We start from the raw sequence: 20,524 nt of genomic DNA on the forward strand, positions 1-20,524 counted from the left end.
GAATAAGCTTATGAAACCAGGGCAGGCACTGCTACTTTTTTTCTGCAATCTTTACAGAAGAACCATCTTGTATACTTTAGTAATTATATGCATATATTTATGCCCATATTTATATATTTAATGTAGATGTCTTTATATAAGTCTTTGAGTTAATAAAACTGTTTAGCAGTTTTGATTGGTGCCATTTATTTACACTTGATCAAAACTGAATTCTGTTGGAAGTTGACATGTTTATCTCCATTTTTTTACTTTAACAATCATTTGGGACTTCTTGAATGTTCAAGGAAACTCTTCCTCCAGCATTTCTCAATATATGTGACTGACTTTCCCATTACCACACCCTCCAAATGCAGATCATTTGAAACAGAGCAATAGTGAATTCTGGTATGTTAATAATACAGCACACTGAGCAGATCTGTCAGTTTTTGAAAAACAGTTTGCAATGTTAAAATGGAGTTATGTTGCAAGATAAGCATTACTGCAGTCCCTTACCCATTTTCGAGACATACGACATGTTCATATTTGTTGATTTTTCTCTAGCCTATACATACCTTACATTGCTTTCTAATAGCATCTGAACCTTCCTTCTGTGCAATGGAAGCACCATCTAGATCCTTACTGTAACGCTGGAGACTCCAGTGAAATAAGGTTTTAGCTTTGGGAGAAAACATTGTTTGCTTTCCACAGTTTAGCTCTCTAAAAACAGCTCAAATCCATCAAACCACATTTGACTGAAAAATAGGGAAATTCTGTAGCTCTTCTTGCTAAAGCTGAATGAAGATATTTAGTTCTCAGGCAGATGAGGTAAGAGGGACCATGGACTCATTGCCTTCAGGTTCATCTGTCTGAATTGACTCTCATTTTGTGAATTTAGTATACAAATCCACCACTTAATTAAAATATGTTTGTATATGCTGACACTGAGCCTTGAGGGGAATGTATATTTAAAGTTTGAGCACCATGCAGTTTTTAAAATGTTCATTATTTAATTTTATCTTTAAATAAATTAGGTTTAAATTGAAAAGGCCTTTACTGCAATAGTTTTTCCTAGTTTGACTATAGAAAGCTTGTAAACTGCCACCTTGCATGTCATATCTTTATTTTCATGTAAGTAATCTACATTCTAATGCTTAAATGACTTTCATCTCACTGGAATATCCCAGAAAAAATAATCCTATTTTAAGGCTGGCATATAATACCTGAAAACAGAGGTTTATGCCAGATACAGAACTGGCAGAACTTAAAATGTTTGCAGTTTCTGACTTAAAAAAAAAAAAAAAAAAACACAACCAAACCTCTTTTAGTTTCAGAATGGTAACAGTGAATTAATATCATTTAGGTAATTGAATTAATGTGGATTTTAAAACTGTGATGATAGACTTCATAAAGGCCATGTGCTAGTGCATTCTCCTTGAGCAGTTTCACATTGTTGAGTTTAGGAAAGAATTCAGCACAGCTTGAACAGACAAAGGAAAAATGCCTGTTTTTTTTCTTGTCCCTGTTAGCTCGCAGAAGCTGATGAAGATGATTGGGATATTTCATCAGTAGAAGAAGACATTTTATTGATGAAAGAGAACAGAGGTCAGAAGGCAATGACAGTTCAGAAAAACGAGCCCAGTGCTGCATCTGTGGTTCATGCATGGGGCCTTCCCAAGAAGAGTGCACCAAAGGAGGAAGGTAATGTGTTCATAAGTGACTGACCCACCTAGAGGAGGATTCAGTACAGTCTATTACACATTGTAATTCAATAGATGGGGTTTTGTAAGAAAAGAACAAGAAAACCTTTGTGTTTGGCTTCTTGCTATATAAATATCATGTTTTTATGATACTTAATGGTACATAAACCACACACACACATAAGTACACAGAGATACCAACTTAAATTTGAGATTTTAAACCATAATATTATCAGACTTCAACATCATCTTAAAAATTAATCATCTGAGGTATTTTTTCTTTCCAAATTTAAGGGCGAAGGGAACTCCCTTTTTCTTGAGAATAATAACATTTCAGGTTTGTTCAAGGTATCTGATTTACCAGGCTGAAGTAAATATTTGAACTAGTGCTAAAGCAAAAGCCTCAATCTTACATATAATTTATATAGTAGTTTCTAACCCTAACATTTCAATATATGTAAAGGTTAAAGCTGTGTCAGTTACATAAGGATACTTCTGGTTATTTTTGAAGGGAAAGTAAGGTTGGCGAGGACTGCTTGCTTTATCTGCTGTGAGAGAAACAATCTACATATTATCAACACTTGTCATTTGCTTACTGATTGCAATTTGGGGGCTTCCTGAAGTCCACAGGTGTTTGCTCATACAGCATGTCATTTTCTTTTATAGACAAATGCAAAGTAAAAATATCCCCAAAAGAGTATTAATAACTATTAATTATTCTGTCTGTTTGTTTTAAAAGGCCTTCACGAAGCTGATAATACAAGCACGTTAAAAAGCAGCTTGGTCACTGTAACAGACTGGAGTGATTCTTCAGACATATAATTGTTCCATTCCTGATTGGAGGTCCCGCTTTTGGCTTCTGCCTGGGTTCAAAATGCAGGTGAAAACATCAAGTGTTTCCCAGTAACTTCTCTCATTGGTCCAGTAATAACAAGGAATACTGTTTACAGAGCTCTCGTGTCTTTCAGTCTGACTCTGAAAAAGACTATTGAAATATGCATTACTGGCCATGTCTATTTGGAAACAAAGTAATTCTTCTTTCTTTTTGTGATAGTTTAACCCCAGCCAAGCCCCACACAGCCACTCACTCACTCCCTCACCTGTGGAACTGGGGAGAGACTTGAAAGAGTAAAAGTGAGAAAACTCATGGGTTGAGATCAAGGCAGTTTGATAGGGAAAGCAAAAGCCACACACACAAGCAAAGCAAAACAAGGAATTAATTCACTGCTCCCATGGGCAGACAGGTGTTCAGCCATCCCAGGAGAACAGGGCCCCATCACTTGTAATGGTGGCTTGGGAAGACAAATGCCATCACTCCAAATGTCTTCCTCTTCCTCCTTTTTCCCCCACTGTATATACTGAGCATGATGTCACATGGTCTGGAATATCCCTTTGGTCAGTTTGAGTCACCTGTCCCACCTGTGTCCCCTCCAAACCTCCTGTGCACCCCCTATCCTCACTGATGTGGTGGTATGAAAAACAGAAAAGGCTCTGTGCAAGCCCTACTTAGCAATACTAAAAACATCTCTATTACCAACTCTGTGTCCAGCACAAATCCAAGACACAGCCCCATACCAGCCATGGTGAAGAAAATTACCTCTACCCCAGCCAAAACCAGCACACTCATGAGTTCAGTGGTGAAAGTCTCTATCATTTCTCTGAGGTGAAGATTTTACCTCTAATGTTTACATTAAAGATTGAAACTGGTCTTGCAAGAAACCAATGAACAGAATATACTGCAGAGTATTACTTTATACAATCTTTAATGCATATTTTTTATATTTTATCATGAACTTTATATAAAATTGTCAACATTTTAAAGAAAATATGTCCATGTCTTAAACTATTAAGTTTCTACCATGGTTTACAATAAACACTAAGTGAAAAGAAAAAAGCCTCAGCTCTAAAACTAATCATCATTAAATGCCTCTTATATGGGGAAGTTGGTTTGTTGTGGGGTTTTTTTGTATTGGAGCTCAGTCTTTGTTAGCATAAAAGGACAACAACTAGAAAAAAATCACAATGTCAAGCCACAGTAAGGAAAGCACTAACGTGCCATTGCAGAAGTACTTGACATTTCTGCTTTGTCCATATTGGCTGCCTTCTTTAAAAAAACACAGTAGTGTTTCTACTTAAATGAAGTACAAAAATAACATAAAACAAAAAGAACCTTGACTTCGTAGTTTGAATGTAATTTAGATAATATCATATACAAAACTTTTTCTATACTGTGCCATTATTAAATAGGACTGTTCATTTTTTATATTTACACTGTCATCCCAAAATAACCAACTTTTATTGAAATTCCACAGGTCCATCAGTTCAAACTTCACAAAAAACCTGAGTTTGAGTCTGATTTTAGGGACTCAATCTAGAAAGCATTTTGTGGTTATTTGTAATCTCTGTTCTCATTTATTGACTTGTACAAATGCTCCCTCAAAAGTCATCACATTTCCATGGACAGACAAAAAACCCACCACAAGCTGACTTTTTGAACTGCAATATGCCAATACAGTGTGTGTGATGCCATTCCCATAAGCAGCTGACACGACAAACTGAATTAGTAAATACATTGTTTATTTTTTTTCAAGAATGCAACATCAGCTCATGATTTCCAGGTATAAACTTTACAATACCAACATCAATCTTAAAATATTATATAATAAAATTTACATCGATATGTAAAAAGCTGCAAGTTAATATTTTTAAAAGTCATTGTCTTAGTGGTAAGTACATAGGGCTTGGGGTGGGGGGAATCACTGTGAATGAAACGTACAAAATCGCGTTTAAAAACGTTTTGAGTCTTCCAACAGTGCAACTAAACGTAGGCGTTCTTGTCAAAGTGCTTGGGTGGGCTTTTGTCAGGGATGCTGTTGTGCACCTTTGTACGAGAAGACATCACAGATGTGGCTCCATTGTAGGCATAGCCCCTCCTGAAGAGAAAGAAACAACCATTTACAGCTCTTCCCACAGACAGGTGGCATCTCTGCATCCAGGCATTCTAGTAATAAAGCCAGAAGAAATGTATGGGAATGTACCTACAAATTTCAGGGGAGGTGGCACATTCCCACTCTGTGTGGTCCCATTCTAGTTAAACATTGCCACTCCAGCTATCTCTTTGCATCTGTCTTTACACTTTCCTGTAACACATACCCCTTATCCCTTCTTCACAGCTAAGTAAATTAGGGCCTAATGATGAAATAATTTAAATTGTGGCAGACCCTAGGTGAATAGTTACTCTCTACAGCTGTTCCTCTTTGTTATCACCCCTCTTCAGCTGCTGGAGGTCCCACTGCCACCACCGCTAGCTTTTGATCTGATGATTTGAGATCAAAGAATCTTGTCTATTCATGCCTGTAAAGCTTTTCTTTATTGGTGGACAGAGCATTATCCTTACATCCCCTTATTTTCTTTTATCCACACAATCTTTTTCAGAATCTCATTGCAAAGTGTTTTGAGACAGTAATCAAACTACATACATATAGCAGGTAAAAATGCAGAGGTATGATTTCTTTCAGTAAGTAAAACTTGTGTTTTACCTTGCAGAATTACTGTTTTCAGCTATTGAGAAGCAGAATATAATGCCACCAATTATGCAGAGTGATGCTCCAGCCCATCCAATGAACAAAGCTGCTCCTAATTCATACCTACAAGAAGTCAATAAATGTATTTAACAGAAGAGAGCATTTAATTTAATAGGGTTATTTCCAGAATAAAATAACTAAATACTATATTTTTCTTGAATAACTTTCCATTGACACATAAATTATTTACCACAAAATCAGCAGCTCTGCCATTCACCCACGTTCTTTTCATTATTTCCCTCTGACTCAGGAGGCAGTCCCTGCAGTACAGTTGGGCAGTGCTTCTCTCCCTGCTCAGCTGGGGTTAGGGTTAGGGGAAGGCCTGGCCTTTGTCCATCTCCTCCTGGATTGCTTTGCTGTGGGGTTATGTCATTCTGTGGCCCGTTTACAGCGCCAGCTCCTCCATTTCAGTTTTGTTTCTGTTGGTTCCCAAACCAAACTGGACTGGGGCTTTTGCTGGGGCTTTTTTGCTACAAATTCTGCCTACTACTCTCCTTAAGTTTCCCCTCTGGCTCTCAGGATCTGTCTGCCTCCATCCCTCATCATCCACACACCAGCCTACTTAAAACATGAGAGTTTGTACATATGCATAATATGCATATGGAATACACACGCAATGTATATGTATGCAACATATGCATATACATACACAGGTATGTCTGGTATAAGCATTTGCACACACAGGCGCATGTTCCAGCATCTTTCTCCTTCTCTAGTCCCTGTGGCTGGATTCTATCTGGAAGAAACTGCTCCCCAGCACCAGGAATTTCTTTGTTCAGGCTCCCTCCCTGGAGACACCAAGCTCAAGCTGAAATAAACTGACTCTGCCTCAGAACGATTCCTCCACACCAGCATGGAGCTTACAGACTCAACCCCCAATTTAAACTTCTGGGAACCATAGCTCCTTCTACTCTGGAAAACTCTCCACCCAATCCCATTTCACTTCAAAATCTGCTAAACCTGTAAAATTTTAATTCTACTTATGCTGACATTTCCAACCACCTTGCTACGGTTTTCACATGACTTAAGGAGATTTGTGTCTCTCCAAGAACAGGGTGTTCTCTGATAAGAAACAGAGATCTACATCAGAGCTCATCACCTAAGATCTCATTATTTCAACATGCAAGAAATACACACAAAGTGCACTTCTAAAACACTTTCAAAGCACCTCTTTCATTGACCTGTAAAAGCAGATCAGAGGGACTAGCTCAGATGTGAGGTAAGCCCCCTCATGGGGATCCCTCCATCCCTCCAGGACTGCCAGAGCACACCTAAGGTACAAGGACCAGGATTAGGCTCCCCACAGAAGTCAATGCACATCACCACACTGCTGGAGAACAGAGCTGGACCAGGGTCCAAGATGGCTGTTGCAGTAACAACTTATTTGCCAAGACCATTTGCCGCAAAAGTGGGAAACACAAGTTTCCATGTTTTTGTCTAACAACATGAAATGGTTGACCAGAGGCTGAGGGATTTAAGGAGACCATCTTCCCTAAGCGCTATCTTCCCTTCCTGAAACTCTTCAATTGTACAGAAAAGAAACCATGACTATATTTGATAAAACTGGGTAGAAAAGGGCTACCTGAGTGTTACCTACTAGTTGGGACAGAAGACATGGGGTTTAGCCTTCATAGTTGGGATTATTTGACCTTTTGAAGCAACACTTGTTACTATATCATGATTAAACAGATTAAGCAGTATGGCCCTGCTTGGGGGACTGCCACACTGCCAGGTTAATGAGTTGCAGAGCTATCCTGATAGGTCTTTCTTCCACATCTTCAAACAGAGAGAACAACCTTTCTGATTTATATTGGTACTTAGGAGGAAAACTCAAGATTTTCAATTGGATGTCAATGCCTATGTGGGAGGTTAGTCAGCTAATTTCAATTAAAAATAGCAAAGAAGGCTGGAGGGAAATCTTGATGGTTGACACAAGGTGCTGAATATCTTGTGTCATTTGTTTCCCACTAACAGTATCTCAAGCCTGTCTTTGACACTGCCAGACTAACTTCAGGAGAGAAATGTGCAGTAAAAGGCAAAAGGTTGAAACCCTCTCTCAGTGAAGAGACAATTCCAAATTTCCACAATATACCACCAAACATTTTAAATGTGCCTGCAAGGCATAAAAAAGTAAGGGTTTGGAGATGGCAACAAAATGGAAATTTTGCATCAGTTGAGAGAGGAAGGAGCTGAATGCCATCATTAGCTCAGTCTGATGCAAGGTCACTGCATGAGCTACGTTCATTGTGCACAACTCAAATTAAAATTTCAGGATTTCCTCTCTGCCTTTATCTTTGCAATCACGATTATGTCTGCCTGCAGCTGAGCTATGCTAGTTGTCCCACAAAAAAAAAGGTAATTTCTGGAGAGGATATTTTACTACCATTATTTCAATATTTAAACTGGATTTCTCATTCCTTCACAGTAAAATTCCACCATAAGGTCTGCCTGCTCTTTTACAGCAGACAAGGGTAGGAATACAGTGTAGGAAAAGGACTTCTGGCAGCAATCATGGTATTTTTCACTAATAACAGTAAGCCTGATGAATAATTAACTTCTGTCTATATAGCCAGGCCCCATTTTCTTCAAAGAACCTCACATCCTCCTTTCTTTTGGTGGCCTTTCAAACCTGTCTTCTCTACATTAAATAAACAGAAACTATAGGGGAATTATGGAGAAAACTAATACAAGACTACTAATACAAAACTAATGCTGTTTCAGGAAAAGCAGTGTCAACCCTACTGCAAATGTAGATCCCTTTAGTGTTATTTATTCAGACTATTTTCTTTCTGTCAAAGTGAAACATAAAGGGTCAGGGTTCCTTACTGATCCCTTACTTGGGTCCCAGAGAAATGTACACCCAATGTTTGGCATATTCTGGAATCACTGCCAAGAAAACTTTAAAATCCTTGCCTTTAAAAAAAGAGTTTACATCATGTATTAAGGCAAAACATGAAAGTCTCTGATGGTATAATTTACAGCCAACATTTTCAGACCTGGTAAAGAATGTCAATCCCAAATCCAAGCGTTGGTTTGTGGATTGCTGCTTTTGCAGGTCCTGAGAATTTGCACAGTTTTAAAGGAAGTCTTCAGGGATGCTCATTATCTCTGGTGTGGATCCCAAAATTCTATAAATACTCACTCTCTTAAATTTAATTACAGGTATAGGCAAAATATTTATGTTAATGCTTAAAAGATCGTGGGTTTTGATAAGGTTTATGATCCAAATTTCAGTCACCTGGATTTGAAAATCTGCCAGCAAAATTCCACCAAGCCTGCAGGAACCTCTCCTCAAGAGGAATCAAGATTGCGTGGTGCTCGACACCTTTCTCAAAGCCACCTTCTATCAAAGGCTCCAGGAAATATTTTCTCCCTTCCCTATCAAATGATGCACCTAATGAGCCCCTGTGTCTTGTGCAATCCTTTTACTGCACCTCTGGCATCCAGGCAGGCTCCATTCCCAATTAACCCCAGCAGCCCTGGCAGCCCGTGGTAGAGCTGGGCACATGGATTGCAGAGCCATCACTGTGCAGCAAAGTGTTTGTTCATTGAATTTCAGCACCTGCTTGCTCCAGTTAGAAATTGTGGTTAAATAAAACTGCAGCCCACTCTCCTCCTCTGCCCACGGGGAGAAGCAGCTGCTCTCTGTCTAAACAGGCTGTGGCGTGCAGTAGGAAACCTAAGGTCTACTTGTTTGAAAGATTTATGGGTATAGGAAAGTACTTACTTTTGTGCAACAAAAGAAGGGTCAAAGAACTCAGACGTAATCCTGTTTGCATACAGGGAACAACTAGTCATAGAGCACAACCCTGAAAAGCATAAGACAAGCCATTCAGTGGAGCTGGCAGCAGAGCTTTGGGCCTGGCCCTGAAGTCAACGAAGTCATGGAGGATTGTGCACGGGTTTCTGCAGAAAAGAAGCTGCTCTGGTATGACTTCAAATATGCAAACTGATAAAAACAAAGTATATTTACCAGAGAGTATGAAAATCAGTCCAGCTAAACAAGCTATTTTTGCTTTAGTCTGATCAGAGCCTCCGACTTTTGTACATTTCATCCCAACCAGTCCAAAAACGGCACCGAAGAAGCCCAGGCAGACAGCGGAGATCATCAATCCTCTGCAGGCCTGGATGTAACCTGTGAGAGAAAGAGCAAGGCTAATATGAGAACTGGGACCATGACAAGTTTTGCTGTACTTTCCCTCCCTCTGTGCAGCATCAGGCACTCACTATTGCAAGTGGACTCAGACTTTGGCTGGAACAGAATCACTTTACCACTGACTGTGTTCCTCCAGGTGGTGTGTGCCCTTCACAGGGCATCACCCGTGCCCAGCTCATAAGAATCATACTATGGCACTCAGGGCTCCAAAACATTATCCCATGGCACTGAGTATAGCATCTGCAAGAGGTTATACCCATGAGGTTTAGAAGAGCAACTCCACGTGGTCCAATCAGGTCATAAGTTGCAGAGCCACTCTTTAAGTGCAGCACACTCAAAGCAAGTCTACATCATTTGTGTCACAGGTGCAATATGGCTGGCAGTGAGGCTGGCAGCAGAGACCCTGGCTGGGGTCCTGAGCCTTCCTAGACCTGCCTGGATGCGCCACTGATTTGATTTGGATTTGCTCAGAAGGCCCTCATTCTGCAAGGAAGTCAGCCACGCACTCAGCTCCATGCACAGCAGTAGGCCCTTGGGATAAAGCAAATCACTGCCATATTTAAACCTGGACAAACAGCTTCCACCTGGCTTCAGCCACAAACAATTTGGCTGTGCTGCCTGAGACTGCTCCCAGAGGGACCTCCCAGGGCAGGACCCTTCAAGGGGACAATGGGCTGCTTGGCCTCTTCTCCCTTCTGAGAATATCTTGTAATTGAAGGACTGTGATAATCTCATATCGCTGCTTACGGGGTGGAACGCTGCAATCTTACACAGCTGAATAACCATCACAAGATGTTTTTCTTCATAACCTGTTGTTACATCTCATTTAAAATGAAAATGAACTCCCACTATTAGGGCATTCATTCTTTTTGCTTTGATCTCCAGTGGGTGGAAATGTTGAGAGCTAAACCACATTGTCATTGCCTATTACACCAAATTTTATGTAACAATAAATAAACAAAAAAACCCCACCAAACCCTGCACAAACGTTTTAATACGTAAGAAAACAATATACTAAATCAGGAACTAGAGGACATTTGATGAAAACAGAAGACAGCAGATTCAAAACAAAAGGTATGCTTGTTTGTAAAATGAAGCGGTGGAATTCCTTTCTACAGGACGTGTGGACACTAAGGGTTTACTGAGACTCAGAGACTGGATACGTTCCTGATGGAGAAGTCTGTGTCTGGCTGGCAGGGCTTTGGATACAGATGGCTACCACAGACACCTGGCCACCTTCTGCTATCCTTAGTGCCACCTCCTTTAGCCACTGCCGAAGGTACATCAGCTCTAGGATGACCGCCGCGTGCTTGAACAATGTTCAAATCCCTCAATGATTCACAGCTTTGAGCAACAAAGCAATTAGTAGCACATAACACCCCATTTTAGCAGGCCTGCTGAACCTGGGAGCTGTGCTGCCCATCTGTGAACACAACCTACTAGCATTTATCTACCTCTGCTGGCATACATACTTTCATTTGCAACAGGCTTCTGTGGCCCACCTGCTCCAGAAAGACACAGCCAGTGACATAAGTGTGACTGCTCACATGTTGGAATGTAAGAGAGAGAGTGATTTGTGCAAGACTCAGGTTTGAAGACAGCAGCCTTGCTTTGTTAGTTTTTGCTATAGGCATGGAAAACTTGGCTTATGCTGCTTTAGGTGGTGTGTAATGCATTTCTTGTAGCAGACAGGTAAAGCACGAGATGAAGACTGGAAAGGAAGCTATTATTTCTGACAGGTCCAATTTATTGACAGTGTTAGTTAGCTAATTGACACATTAAAGTGCTGAACCATGAACATGTTTACCCAGAGGTCCTCTAAACTTTTATTTATGTCTGAACCTCCTAGGAAAACCAGTAAATATTCACCCCAACTAAAATATCCAACATTTGCTAGTAACCACAGGGCTGAAATTCAGTTTTTCCTGAAGGTCAATACACAGTTTTAAAATAGGTAGAGGGTAGTGAGACACCAAGAAATAATTAACTCACTCACTCAGAAATCATTTTCAATTATAAACAGCATGAGCTGGAGGACTGCTCAGTTCTGCTGAATGAATAACCTTTCTCACTAAATAATTCACCAAATTGGGCAGGCCAGCTATAGTAGGGCTTGTTTCAGTTCACCAGAGCAGTCAGCCAACTGGGACACATTTTTAAAACAAAATACAAGAAAAAAAAAAATCCCAATTTACACCAGTACTGTGGAAAAGCAGAAGGCTCTAGCAGTCCCACAAGGTTGACTGGAGCATTAGGAAGCATGAAAGGTTGAAATCAATCTTTTCACCAAATCAAACCTCCTATTGCTTAGATCCTAGATTCAAACTCTGTATAACATTTGGCTGTAAGAGGAACTAAACCTCTTTTTTGCTTTCAAGAAAACAAGATTATATTGGTCACCAAGACTTACAGAGTTTGTTCTGCTCGAAGAAGAAAAGGATCTGGGGAGACCTTACAGCAGCCTTCCAGAACCTAAAGTGGGCCTACAGGAAAGCTGGAGAGGGACTTTTTACAAGAGTGTATAGGAGACAGGACAAGGGGAAATGCCTTTAAACTGAAAAAGGGCAGATTTAGGTTAGATATTCGGAAGATATTAGATATTAGGAAGAAATTCTTTACCATGAGGTGAGACACAGGAACAGGTTACCCAGAGAAGCTGTGGATGCCCCCTCCCTGGAAGTGTTGAAGTTTGGATGCAGCTTTGAATCATCTTTGAGCAACCTTTACTAGTAGGAGGTGTCCCTACCCATGGTAGGCAGGTTTGAACTAGATGGTCTCTAATGTCCCTTCTAACTCAAAACATTTTGTGATACTATGATGATGAAGAGGCATGAAAAAGGGAGCTGTCTATTTTTTCACAGTCCTCCACTCAAGACTAAGACCTTTCCTTTTCCAAATATTTATTGTCTGTATTTGCACCAGCTCCTGCAGGAAACTTGTCATGTACATACCAACCACCCAAATGAAGCTCCCAAGCAGCAAAAAGCCATGTGTTTTAAACAGACAAGCAGACAAACATGCATTGCTCATAAAGTCATGTTTAGCAGCATTCCAAGAGAAACCTATTTCAAGGTGGGTTGTTTTTTTTTGTTTGGGTTTTTTTTTTTCGTTTCAAACAAATGTGTTTTGTCTTGCATTGAAATTAATCTTGTTAGAGCTTCATCCTTCTTGCCTTGCTGCTCTCACACTTGCCTCATGCTTACAAAGACTTAGAAGGCATTCATGTACTCATATCATATGACACTATGGAAAAAAAATATATATGCAAAGTTCTGGGGATTGCCACTTTCACAATAAATGCCTCTGGTGGCATTTTGCAGTCTACATCACGTGAAGAGGTAGCCTTACAGATACAGCACAGATTCCTTCCAAAAGTACACACCCATTGCTTTTGTATGTCTTTCTAAGTTCTAATACCCTCTTTTAGCTCATAATTGAATTTTTGTTCAGCTCTTTTCTTGCAAAAGGTCATCAGATCCACTGTAGGAAACATGGAAACTGATACGTCCTCTTTTGGGGGAGGTGGTTTCATCAGTAAATTTCCACCTATGACAAGTGGCACAAAAAGTAAACCCGAAATGACTTTAAGCCCCACAGACAGGAAGAGCATTTTTGCTTGCATAAAGAATGTAGGGCTCAGCACTTAATGAGGGCTGGCCAAATTGGTTTCTTCTATAGGAATGCATAAAGGTGGAAGGGGACCACAAGCAATTTTCTCTGGAAGCCACTCGTGTGGAGTGATGGCCTGAAAGCCATGATGGTCTGCTGTGCCATCTCACAGCAAGCGGGGCAGGACAGTCCAGGCCCACTCCATGACAGAAACCAAAACAAAGGTGAAGAGGAGCCATCTCCTGAGCACCCCTGACCTGAACTATGACACTGCTTCTGAGGAAGGAAGGACTTCTCCTGCACTCCACAGGAGAACTCCAGCAACTGGCATAGAATCACAGAGTCACTGAGGTTTGGGTAGGGAGGGACCTCAGAGGTCATCTGGTTCCTACCCCCTGCCATGGGCAGGGGCACTTCACATAGAGCAGGTTCCTCAAAGCATGGTCACACCACTTTCTTTCCCCCTCATTTTGCCTCTGATCCCCTGGAAGACCTGAGCAGTCTTTCGGGATAAGAAGTCTAGCTTACTTAGAGGTTTCCAATTTGACCAAAAAAAAATATTTCTGTAGAAGAGGAACTGCTCTGAGAGGCAGATCCTCTCCGTCTCTGTGACAAAGGAGTGGAGCTGAGCCACATTTCCCTAGGACAGCAGAAATATTTTTAGGAATTTTCCAGTCATGCTCTACCATTTTGAGGAGAGCAACGTATTGTCACTACATGTATCTTTACAGGGTTATTGTTTCAGCTCACAAACACTTCCCTGAGAACAGCAACCAGATCTGCCCTGTTTGTGTATTCTGAGTCCCCTACCTGAGGATGGAGTCAGGAAGTTCCCATATTCCCAGTCACCGGGAATGGGATCCACCTTGGGCATGTAAGTCTGGGCAAAGGGGAAGAGGAGGGAAGGAAGAAGCTAGACAAGGGCTGAGGCAGACTTGTCCTCTCGTTGAGACACAAATTCTTTAAGCCACAAGTGACACACGGCAGCCCTGAAGTGCACTCCCCACGGGGGAAGGGTTAGGGTGAAGAGGGGACATACACACCCACAGTCAGCTGCTGACAGGCTCCCTGCAGAGCTTGAAACCACAAGGAAGGGAGTCTGGGCAAGGCTAGCTACAGAAAGCACCCCTGACTGCAGTGCTGCCCCTCTGACCCCACCCAGCTTCCCTGGTCTGTGCTGGGGGTACATCACTCTCTCTCCAGTCTGCCTTTCATTCACATTGTGCCTGGGTGCCAGAATCTGCCCCCAAAGCATTTAAAGATGCTGCTGAGAAACACTGAAGCCAAGAACTTTCTACTACTGAAAAACAACCTGGCCAGAAGGGTTGGGACAGGGCCCTTGCAGATGTGCATTTCAGAGTTACTTCTGTCCAAAATGAGCTGGTGACTCTTTCACTGTGCACAAGGGACCTCAGAAACTCATTCTTTGGCCAAGTGGAACGTGCTACCCCACACTCAAGGTTTCAGTGCACAAGCATTTGGGGGAAAGGAGGGAAAAGATCTTCCTGTCAAGTGTTGTATTCTTTTTGAAAATTTAAATGTTCCAAATTCTTCATACTTTGTAACTGTGCTTTTCTTACTTTAAAATCAGATTCACCCAGACCTAAAAGAACAGCTAAACAATAGGTTCAAGGGATCCAAAAGGTTTCGCACCAACGATCACTCCATGCCTGCCTGCACAGAGACCCCTGCTCCTTGCCCAGTCCTGGAAATTACACTCTCAGCTGCTACACTTGGCCACAGAGTGACTGATGTCAGTGGAGGCCAGCCAGCTCTCCTGTCCCTTCAGAGGAACAGGCAAATTCCTCTGCTGCCACAGGGCTGGGTCAAAATAATGTCTGGGAACGGCACTTCTGGCCCTGAGGGAAGCATCCTGCAGTGGTGGTGCTTGAGGGCTGCCTGTGTTACCTCCTTTTGGTATCTTGGCCTCTTTCAGCCTTTTCACATACAGAGGTTAAAGGGTTTCTGATATTGGTACTAACGTCATGTTCATATTAATCCCTGTTACAATTAGTATTAATCTCTCTTAGTGATTAGATTAACAGACCTTCCTTTCCTCTTAAAGAGAGCTTTTACACCAAAATACCTGCTCAGACTCCAGTGCAAAGGGAATGTCTTGCCAGACTGTGATCAGTAGGCATGATCAAAGCCAGTGGCACACTGCATATTGCATTCATTTATAACTATAAAAACTTAGAAAAGGTGCAATAATCTTAGAAGCCTTTCCTCCCTTTCTTTACAGCCACTTCTGAAGCTGTAAACCGATGTCAGATACATTTCTCCTGTTTCTACCAGCCACGATCGGTGTGGACTTATCAACTAAAAGTTTAGTTGTAAAGATTTCCTGCAGTGAATCAGTTTCCCAGTACAGCTTCCTTAAAGGGCAAAAATGTTTCCCCTTAACGAGGGAAGAAACACAGCACCAACTCAATCTTTGGTTTCAAGCCCTATAGCAAAACTCTTAGCTTTGCTTCAAAATAGCACTGCCCTAAAGCTGAGCAAAGCTATGCATCCCTTCTGCATACCTTTGCATCCCTGACTGCCCTGAGCTTTCACGCTGTCATTTATCAATAAAGCAATTACATCTGAGTTAATAACCACTTAGCAAAACCAGCAGAGGAACATTAATTAAAACAAAACGACGCCAAGGCTTGTTCTTCTCCACCGACCGTTGCACGGCTGGCAAAACCATAAAAAAGAGGAATGTCACGACAGTCGGGAAATAAATCGGCGAGAAAAATCTGCCTGCATTCTTCTTGTGTCAAATCCACATACACACTCTTCTGATGGGGAAAAAAGGCAGGTAGTGACAGTACGAGAGGCCAAACCGGACACTCGGGCACCAAATATAATCTCAACTAATGGGTTTTTGGGGGCAAAAACCCCACTTGCACAGGCGTGCACAAGCAGCCCGCTGCCACTTGCCTGGGCACACGGGGGCACCTGCCCACGAACCCGCGGCGGAGCCGCCTTCGTCCGGGTCCCCGCCGCCCCCGGCCCCGCTCGGCGCGCCCCGAGCCCCCCGCCCGCCCGCCCCGCCGAGCCCGGCCCGGGAGCGGCCCCGGAGCTCCCGCCGAGCGGCACAGGGACACCGGGAGGTGTCATCGGGGTGGGGGTCAGCGGGAGCCTGACCGTCCAGCGCCAGCATGGATGGGAAGTCCTTGCAGTTGGAGACGCCGGTGGAGTCGGTCACGCAGGTCTTCCAGAGGTTGGCCCAAAAGGTGGCGGTGGTGATGACCGTGCCATCGATGGTGGACACCTTCCAGTAGTCGGTGGGCAGCGTGGAGGACACCAGCACCCATCCCGAGATGGTCAGCAGGAAGGCGATGATCTCCGCCGACGTGCTCGCCATGGGCCCGGCAGCAGCGGCGGGCGGCGCGGAGCCGCGGCGGATCCCGGCGGAGCCCGGGGCGGTGGATCCCGGCGGCAGCGGGCGGAGCCGAGCCGAGCCGAGCCCAGCCGAGCCGAGCCCAGCCGGGCGGGGCGGGGCGGGGCGGGGGCGGCCGCGCAGCCCAACCAGCACCGGCGGCTCCCGGCATCGCCCCGGACCGGCCCCGCCCCGGCCGGGCCCGGCATCGCCCCGGGCTGCGCGGAACGGAGCCCAGCACGGCCCCGCGGGGCGCTCCCCGGGCTGGCCCAATGAACCAGACCCGAAAGCAAACAGCGGCACGACCCGTAATGCGGGGTTGGATCCCCCTTCCTCCGCAGGTGCTCGTGCGGGGGTGGAGAGGGGATGGCAGCAGCGGGACAGGTGCATCCTTAGCATCTCCTTCCCAGCTGCAGGTTTGCGTCTCTTTCCCTATGACCCCGCGCCATCCTCCCCACAAAGAGCCTCGCCAGGAGAGTGGCTTCGAGGAATACTTGTACAATACGGGCGTGCCGACCGCGAGCGCTCCATATTCCTACAGGGACGTAAGCTTTTGAAACGCAAAATAGGGTTTTTTAATCCTCTGAATGTCAGCTGGCCCCTGATATTATCCAGCCACAGGTGATACAGCGTTTGACACCTGTTATAGCAACGTGAGGTGATGAACTTGGGATTTTCTACCTCAGTTTTCATGCAGTGGCATTCGAGCCTGCAGCTCACAGGTGGAGCATTATCCTCAGTGGTTTCTCCTCGTTTGAAGCTGTTTACTTTCCACATCAGTAGTATATTTGCCATTGATGTGGAAAGTACACTGCCGGTCTTTACTTTCCTTCTATTTATGTCAAAACTATTGTTACATTTTCTAAACCTTTTTGCCAGATGGGCAATCACTGGAGGATAAGAAGCCATATTTGCATCATTATTCTTCTGATGAATGTGCTTTGGTTTTGCCATGTGGACACAAACCCGGATGTAATCACCTTACCGACATATATTAAAAAAAAAAAAAAAAAAAAAAAAAAGAGAAAAATCTCAGAGTTGGGTGTACTTTTGGATGTGTGTCAGAGCTCAGTGGGAACAGAGTGTTTGTTGATCTGTCAGTGCTCCAGCAGGATAAAAGGGGGTCCACAGATGCATTTAGTGACGCAGTGGCTCTCTGCCTGCTCTCTGCCACCTTGGTACCCTCTGACTTTCAGGTGACGCACTTCCCTGCATTGGCAGGGAAGAGGGACTGGGAAAAGCAGGCAGGAGGCTTGTTTGCACAGCAGCGTTGGGCATGGGGCATGCTGCAGCTCCATTCAACCTCTGTGCCAAGATGCCTTCCTCTCTCCCCAGGAGGGAAAGAAACAGTGTCCTGAAGAAGGTGAGCCAGCCCCCTGTGTGGTGTCAGGCTGTAGCCAGAGCTCACTTTGGAACACTGGGATAACTGTAGATCCAAGTCCCATCTCCATGATATTATGATCTAGTTATTGTAGGGCATGGCAGCAGAAGGGAAAAAGGAAAGAAAGATTTTTTTCAATATTTCCCCCCATCATAGTGCTTTGAGATCTTGCAGACTGGAATTATGTTGGTCGTGGTAATGTAGATCAATCCAAGCTATCAACTAGGATCTAATCAAGTCTGAGGTAGGAGACTTGAGTCCAAACTTGGGTCATCGTGTTTCTTGACATGTGAAGCTCACCTATTGTTTTGTGGATAACACTGCTTTGCTTGGTGAATCCAGGGAGCAGCATTTGGGCAAATTTTGGCCAGGGCCTATCAGAACTTTTTGGTGTGCTGTCATGCAATAACCAGAAGGCTGGAGTGAGTGTTGAAGGACAGGACAGGAACACAGCCAGGACACCTCTAGGCCTGAGTCTGGGAAGGAGAGGAAGAGGAAGAGGGTCTCCCTGAGGAGCAGAGGTACCACTCCCCAGAGGGCCAGCAGAAGTGGAGGCTGGTGAGTGTCCCTTCTGAGGGCAGGCAGTCCTGCTGAAGCTGCTGTGGCCTCTGGCTGTGATGTCCAACAACCATTTGTGCTGTCCCAGACCATGCTGCTTTCAACAGAGCCAGACTTGATTGCCATGATGTGGATCCACGTCTCTCTGAGGGCCACCTGTCTGCTGCCAGGAACTTCAGGCTGAGCCCATGCCGGTGGCTTAGGACAAATGAAATTATTTCAACCTCAAACCCACTCTCTGCCTGCCCATAAGGATCCTTCAAGCAGGGCTAATTTATATGTTCATTCCCTTGTAAGCCCTGCTTTATCCAGAATGTTGTAAAGTGGCCTGAGTGTACAGGAGAACCAGACTTGCTTTAGCTTCAGGGAAAGGCTCCTCCTTTCATCTCCTGACACCGTTGCTTCTGAGGATGTTTTATGTTACTAGTCCAGTTGTTACCATCTTTCTCATCTAAAATCAGAGCAAGATGTGGCACTTCTGATCTCAACTTTAGTGATGTAAACCCAAAATGACATAGTGCACAGCTGAGCGTTCCCCCCCAGGCTGAAGAGTAAGGGAAGTTGCAAGAAGATACTCTTCCATGGTGACATTTTCTTCATGCTGGAATCTGTAAGGATAAGACACTGGAAAACATTCATCTGGGAGGCTGTCTTTCTCCCCTGTATATTTTTCTTCAGCTTCTTTCTCTTGGGCAACTGCAAGTCCCTTTACGGTCAGCTTAACTCATGCATCTTCCAGTTTTCCAGGATACTGTGGCCTGTTGATGTGGTAGGAGCTTTAACACCCATATGAAGACATTTCTGTATCTCTCTTCTACCTCTGTGTTCCTGCTACCACAGCTCTGGCATTGGTTTTGCTTACTTGGCTTTCTTAGCTATTTACAGTTTATGTAGTAGAGCAAAAGACTTGGCCTTTGTTTGGTTTTCTTGCTGGATTGCTTTTTTGAGGGTTTTTTTTTGTTCCTGTGGTTTGGGACAAGTTATGACTTGGGAAGTTTTTGAAAGTTCCTCAGAATGCTGTGGGACTGATTTTTGTTTTCTTCTGTTCATAATCATGTCAATACAATAGCACAGTTTTTTGCTGGGTCATTTGATGAGTATAGGGTTTATTCCCTTGGACTGGGGACTGGGTTTATTCCCCTGGATTTAAGAAATGTCTTTTTTTAAGAAAAACAACCCTTGTGTTTCATTTTTTGTGGCAAATTTCATCGTCTCTTGGGCATAAAAGTAGCACTTAGGGGAGAAATATTAGTATGTGTTTAGAATAGGCTACTTCATTTGGAAGGAACCTATGCTGATCATCTAGTCCAGCTGCCTGACACTTCAGAACTGAGCCAAAGTTAAAGCATGTTACTAAAGTAAATGTCCAAATACCTCGTAAACACTGATGGGTTTGGGGCATCAGCCACCTCTCTAGGAAGCCTCTTCCAGGGTTTGTCCATGCTCTTAGTAAAGAAATGCTTTTCCTAATGTCCAGTCTGAACCTTCCATGGCACAGCTTTGAACCATTCCCACGCATCCTATTGCTGGATTCCAGGGAGAAGAGATCATCTTTAACTTCCCCCCTCAGGAAGCTGCAAAGAGCAATGAGACCCCCCCTCAGCCTCCTTTTCTCCAAACAAGACAAGCCTGGAGCACTCAGCCACTCCTCACAGGACATGATTTCCAGCCCTCTCACCAGCTGCTGTCCTCCTAGTGATGCATTCAAAGACCTCAACATCCATCTTAAATTGTGGACCTAGCACTGCACACAGCACTCAGGGTGAGGCTGCACCAGTGTTAAAGAGGAAGGGATGATCCCCTCCCTTGACAGGTTGGTGATGCTCTGTTTTATGGACCCCTGGAAGGGATTTGCCCTCCTGGCTGCCAGGACACTTGGCTGACTCACACGGATCCTGCTGCTGCTGACCAGCACCCTCAGATCCCTTTCTGCAGGGCTGCTCTCCAGCTGCTCCTCTCCCAATTTATACTTATTCCCACTCTGTCCTAGGTACAGAAACCAGCATATGGACTTGTTACATTTAATCCCATTAATCATTGCCCAATGCTCCAATGTATTGATATCACTCTGCAAAACCTTTTGTCCCCCATGAGTGTCAACAGCACCTCCCGGGCTGGTGTCATCAGCTAATGGTGTGTTCAAGCCCTGCATCCAGATTGCTGATATTGAACAGATCTGGCCCCCAGGAATGA

The 20,524-nt window shown here is 43.8% G+C and overlaps 2 protein-coding genes across 3 annotated transcripts in view; one reads left to right on the top strand and one right to left on the bottom strand.

Annotated features, from left to right (window-relative positions):
- DZIP1 (DAZ interacting zinc finger protein 1) overlaps positions 1–3,576 on the top strand; it is a 39,046-nt gene extending 35,470 nt beyond the window's left edge. For both annotated transcript variants that reach the window (XM_071430967.1, XM_071430968.1), the window contains 2 exons: positions 1,506–1,677; positions 2,416–3,576. In XM_071430967.1, coding sequence (XP_071287068.1) covers positions 1,506–1,677; positions 2,416–2,498 — 255 coding nt within the window. In that variant the 3' untranslated portion in view covers positions 2,499–3,576. The remainder of the gene's footprint in view (positions 1–1,505; positions 1,678–2,415) is intronic.
- A 145-nt stretch (positions 3,577–3,721) lies between these two features.
- Positions 3,722–16,495, bottom strand: CLDN10 (claudin 10). The gene is made up of 5 exons (XM_071430970.1): positions 16,158–16,495; positions 9,234–9,395; positions 8,988–9,069; positions 5,216–5,323; positions 3,722–4,609 (listed from the first exon to the last, which is right to left on the bottom strand). The coding sequence occupies exons 1-5, from the start codon at positions 16,375–16,377 to the stop codon at positions 4,495–4,497; spliced, it is 687 nt and encodes a 228-aa protein (XP_071287071.1). The 5' UTR covers positions 16,378–16,495; the 3' UTR covers positions 3,722–4,494.
- Between the last annotated feature and the right edge of the window lie 4,029 nt (positions 16,496–20,524).

Source organism: Agelaius tricolor, unplaced genomic scaffold, assembly GCF_023055355.1.
Source record: "Agelaius tricolor isolate 1412-34295 unplaced genomic scaffold, bAgeTri1.0.p SCAF_7, whole genome shotgun sequence".
NCBI lineage: Eukaryota > Metazoa > Chordata > Aves > Passeriformes > Icteridae > Agelaius > Agelaius tricolor.

Excerpts from the sequence above, each read along its gene's own strand:
- CLDN10 (XM_071430970.1), bottom strand. The coding sequence starts at position 16,377 with ATGGCGAGCACGTCGGCGGAGATCATCGCCTTCCTGCTGACCATCTCG. Across the intron at positions 9,070-9,233 it reads ACTGATTTTCATACTCTCTG|GGTTGTGCTCTATGACTAGT; the intron begins GTAAATATACTT and ends TATGCTTTTCAG. Across the intron at positions 4,610-5,215 it reads GAAAACAGTAATTCTGCAAG|GAGGGGCTATGCCTACAATG; the intron begins GTAAAACACAAG and ends CTTTCTCTTCAG.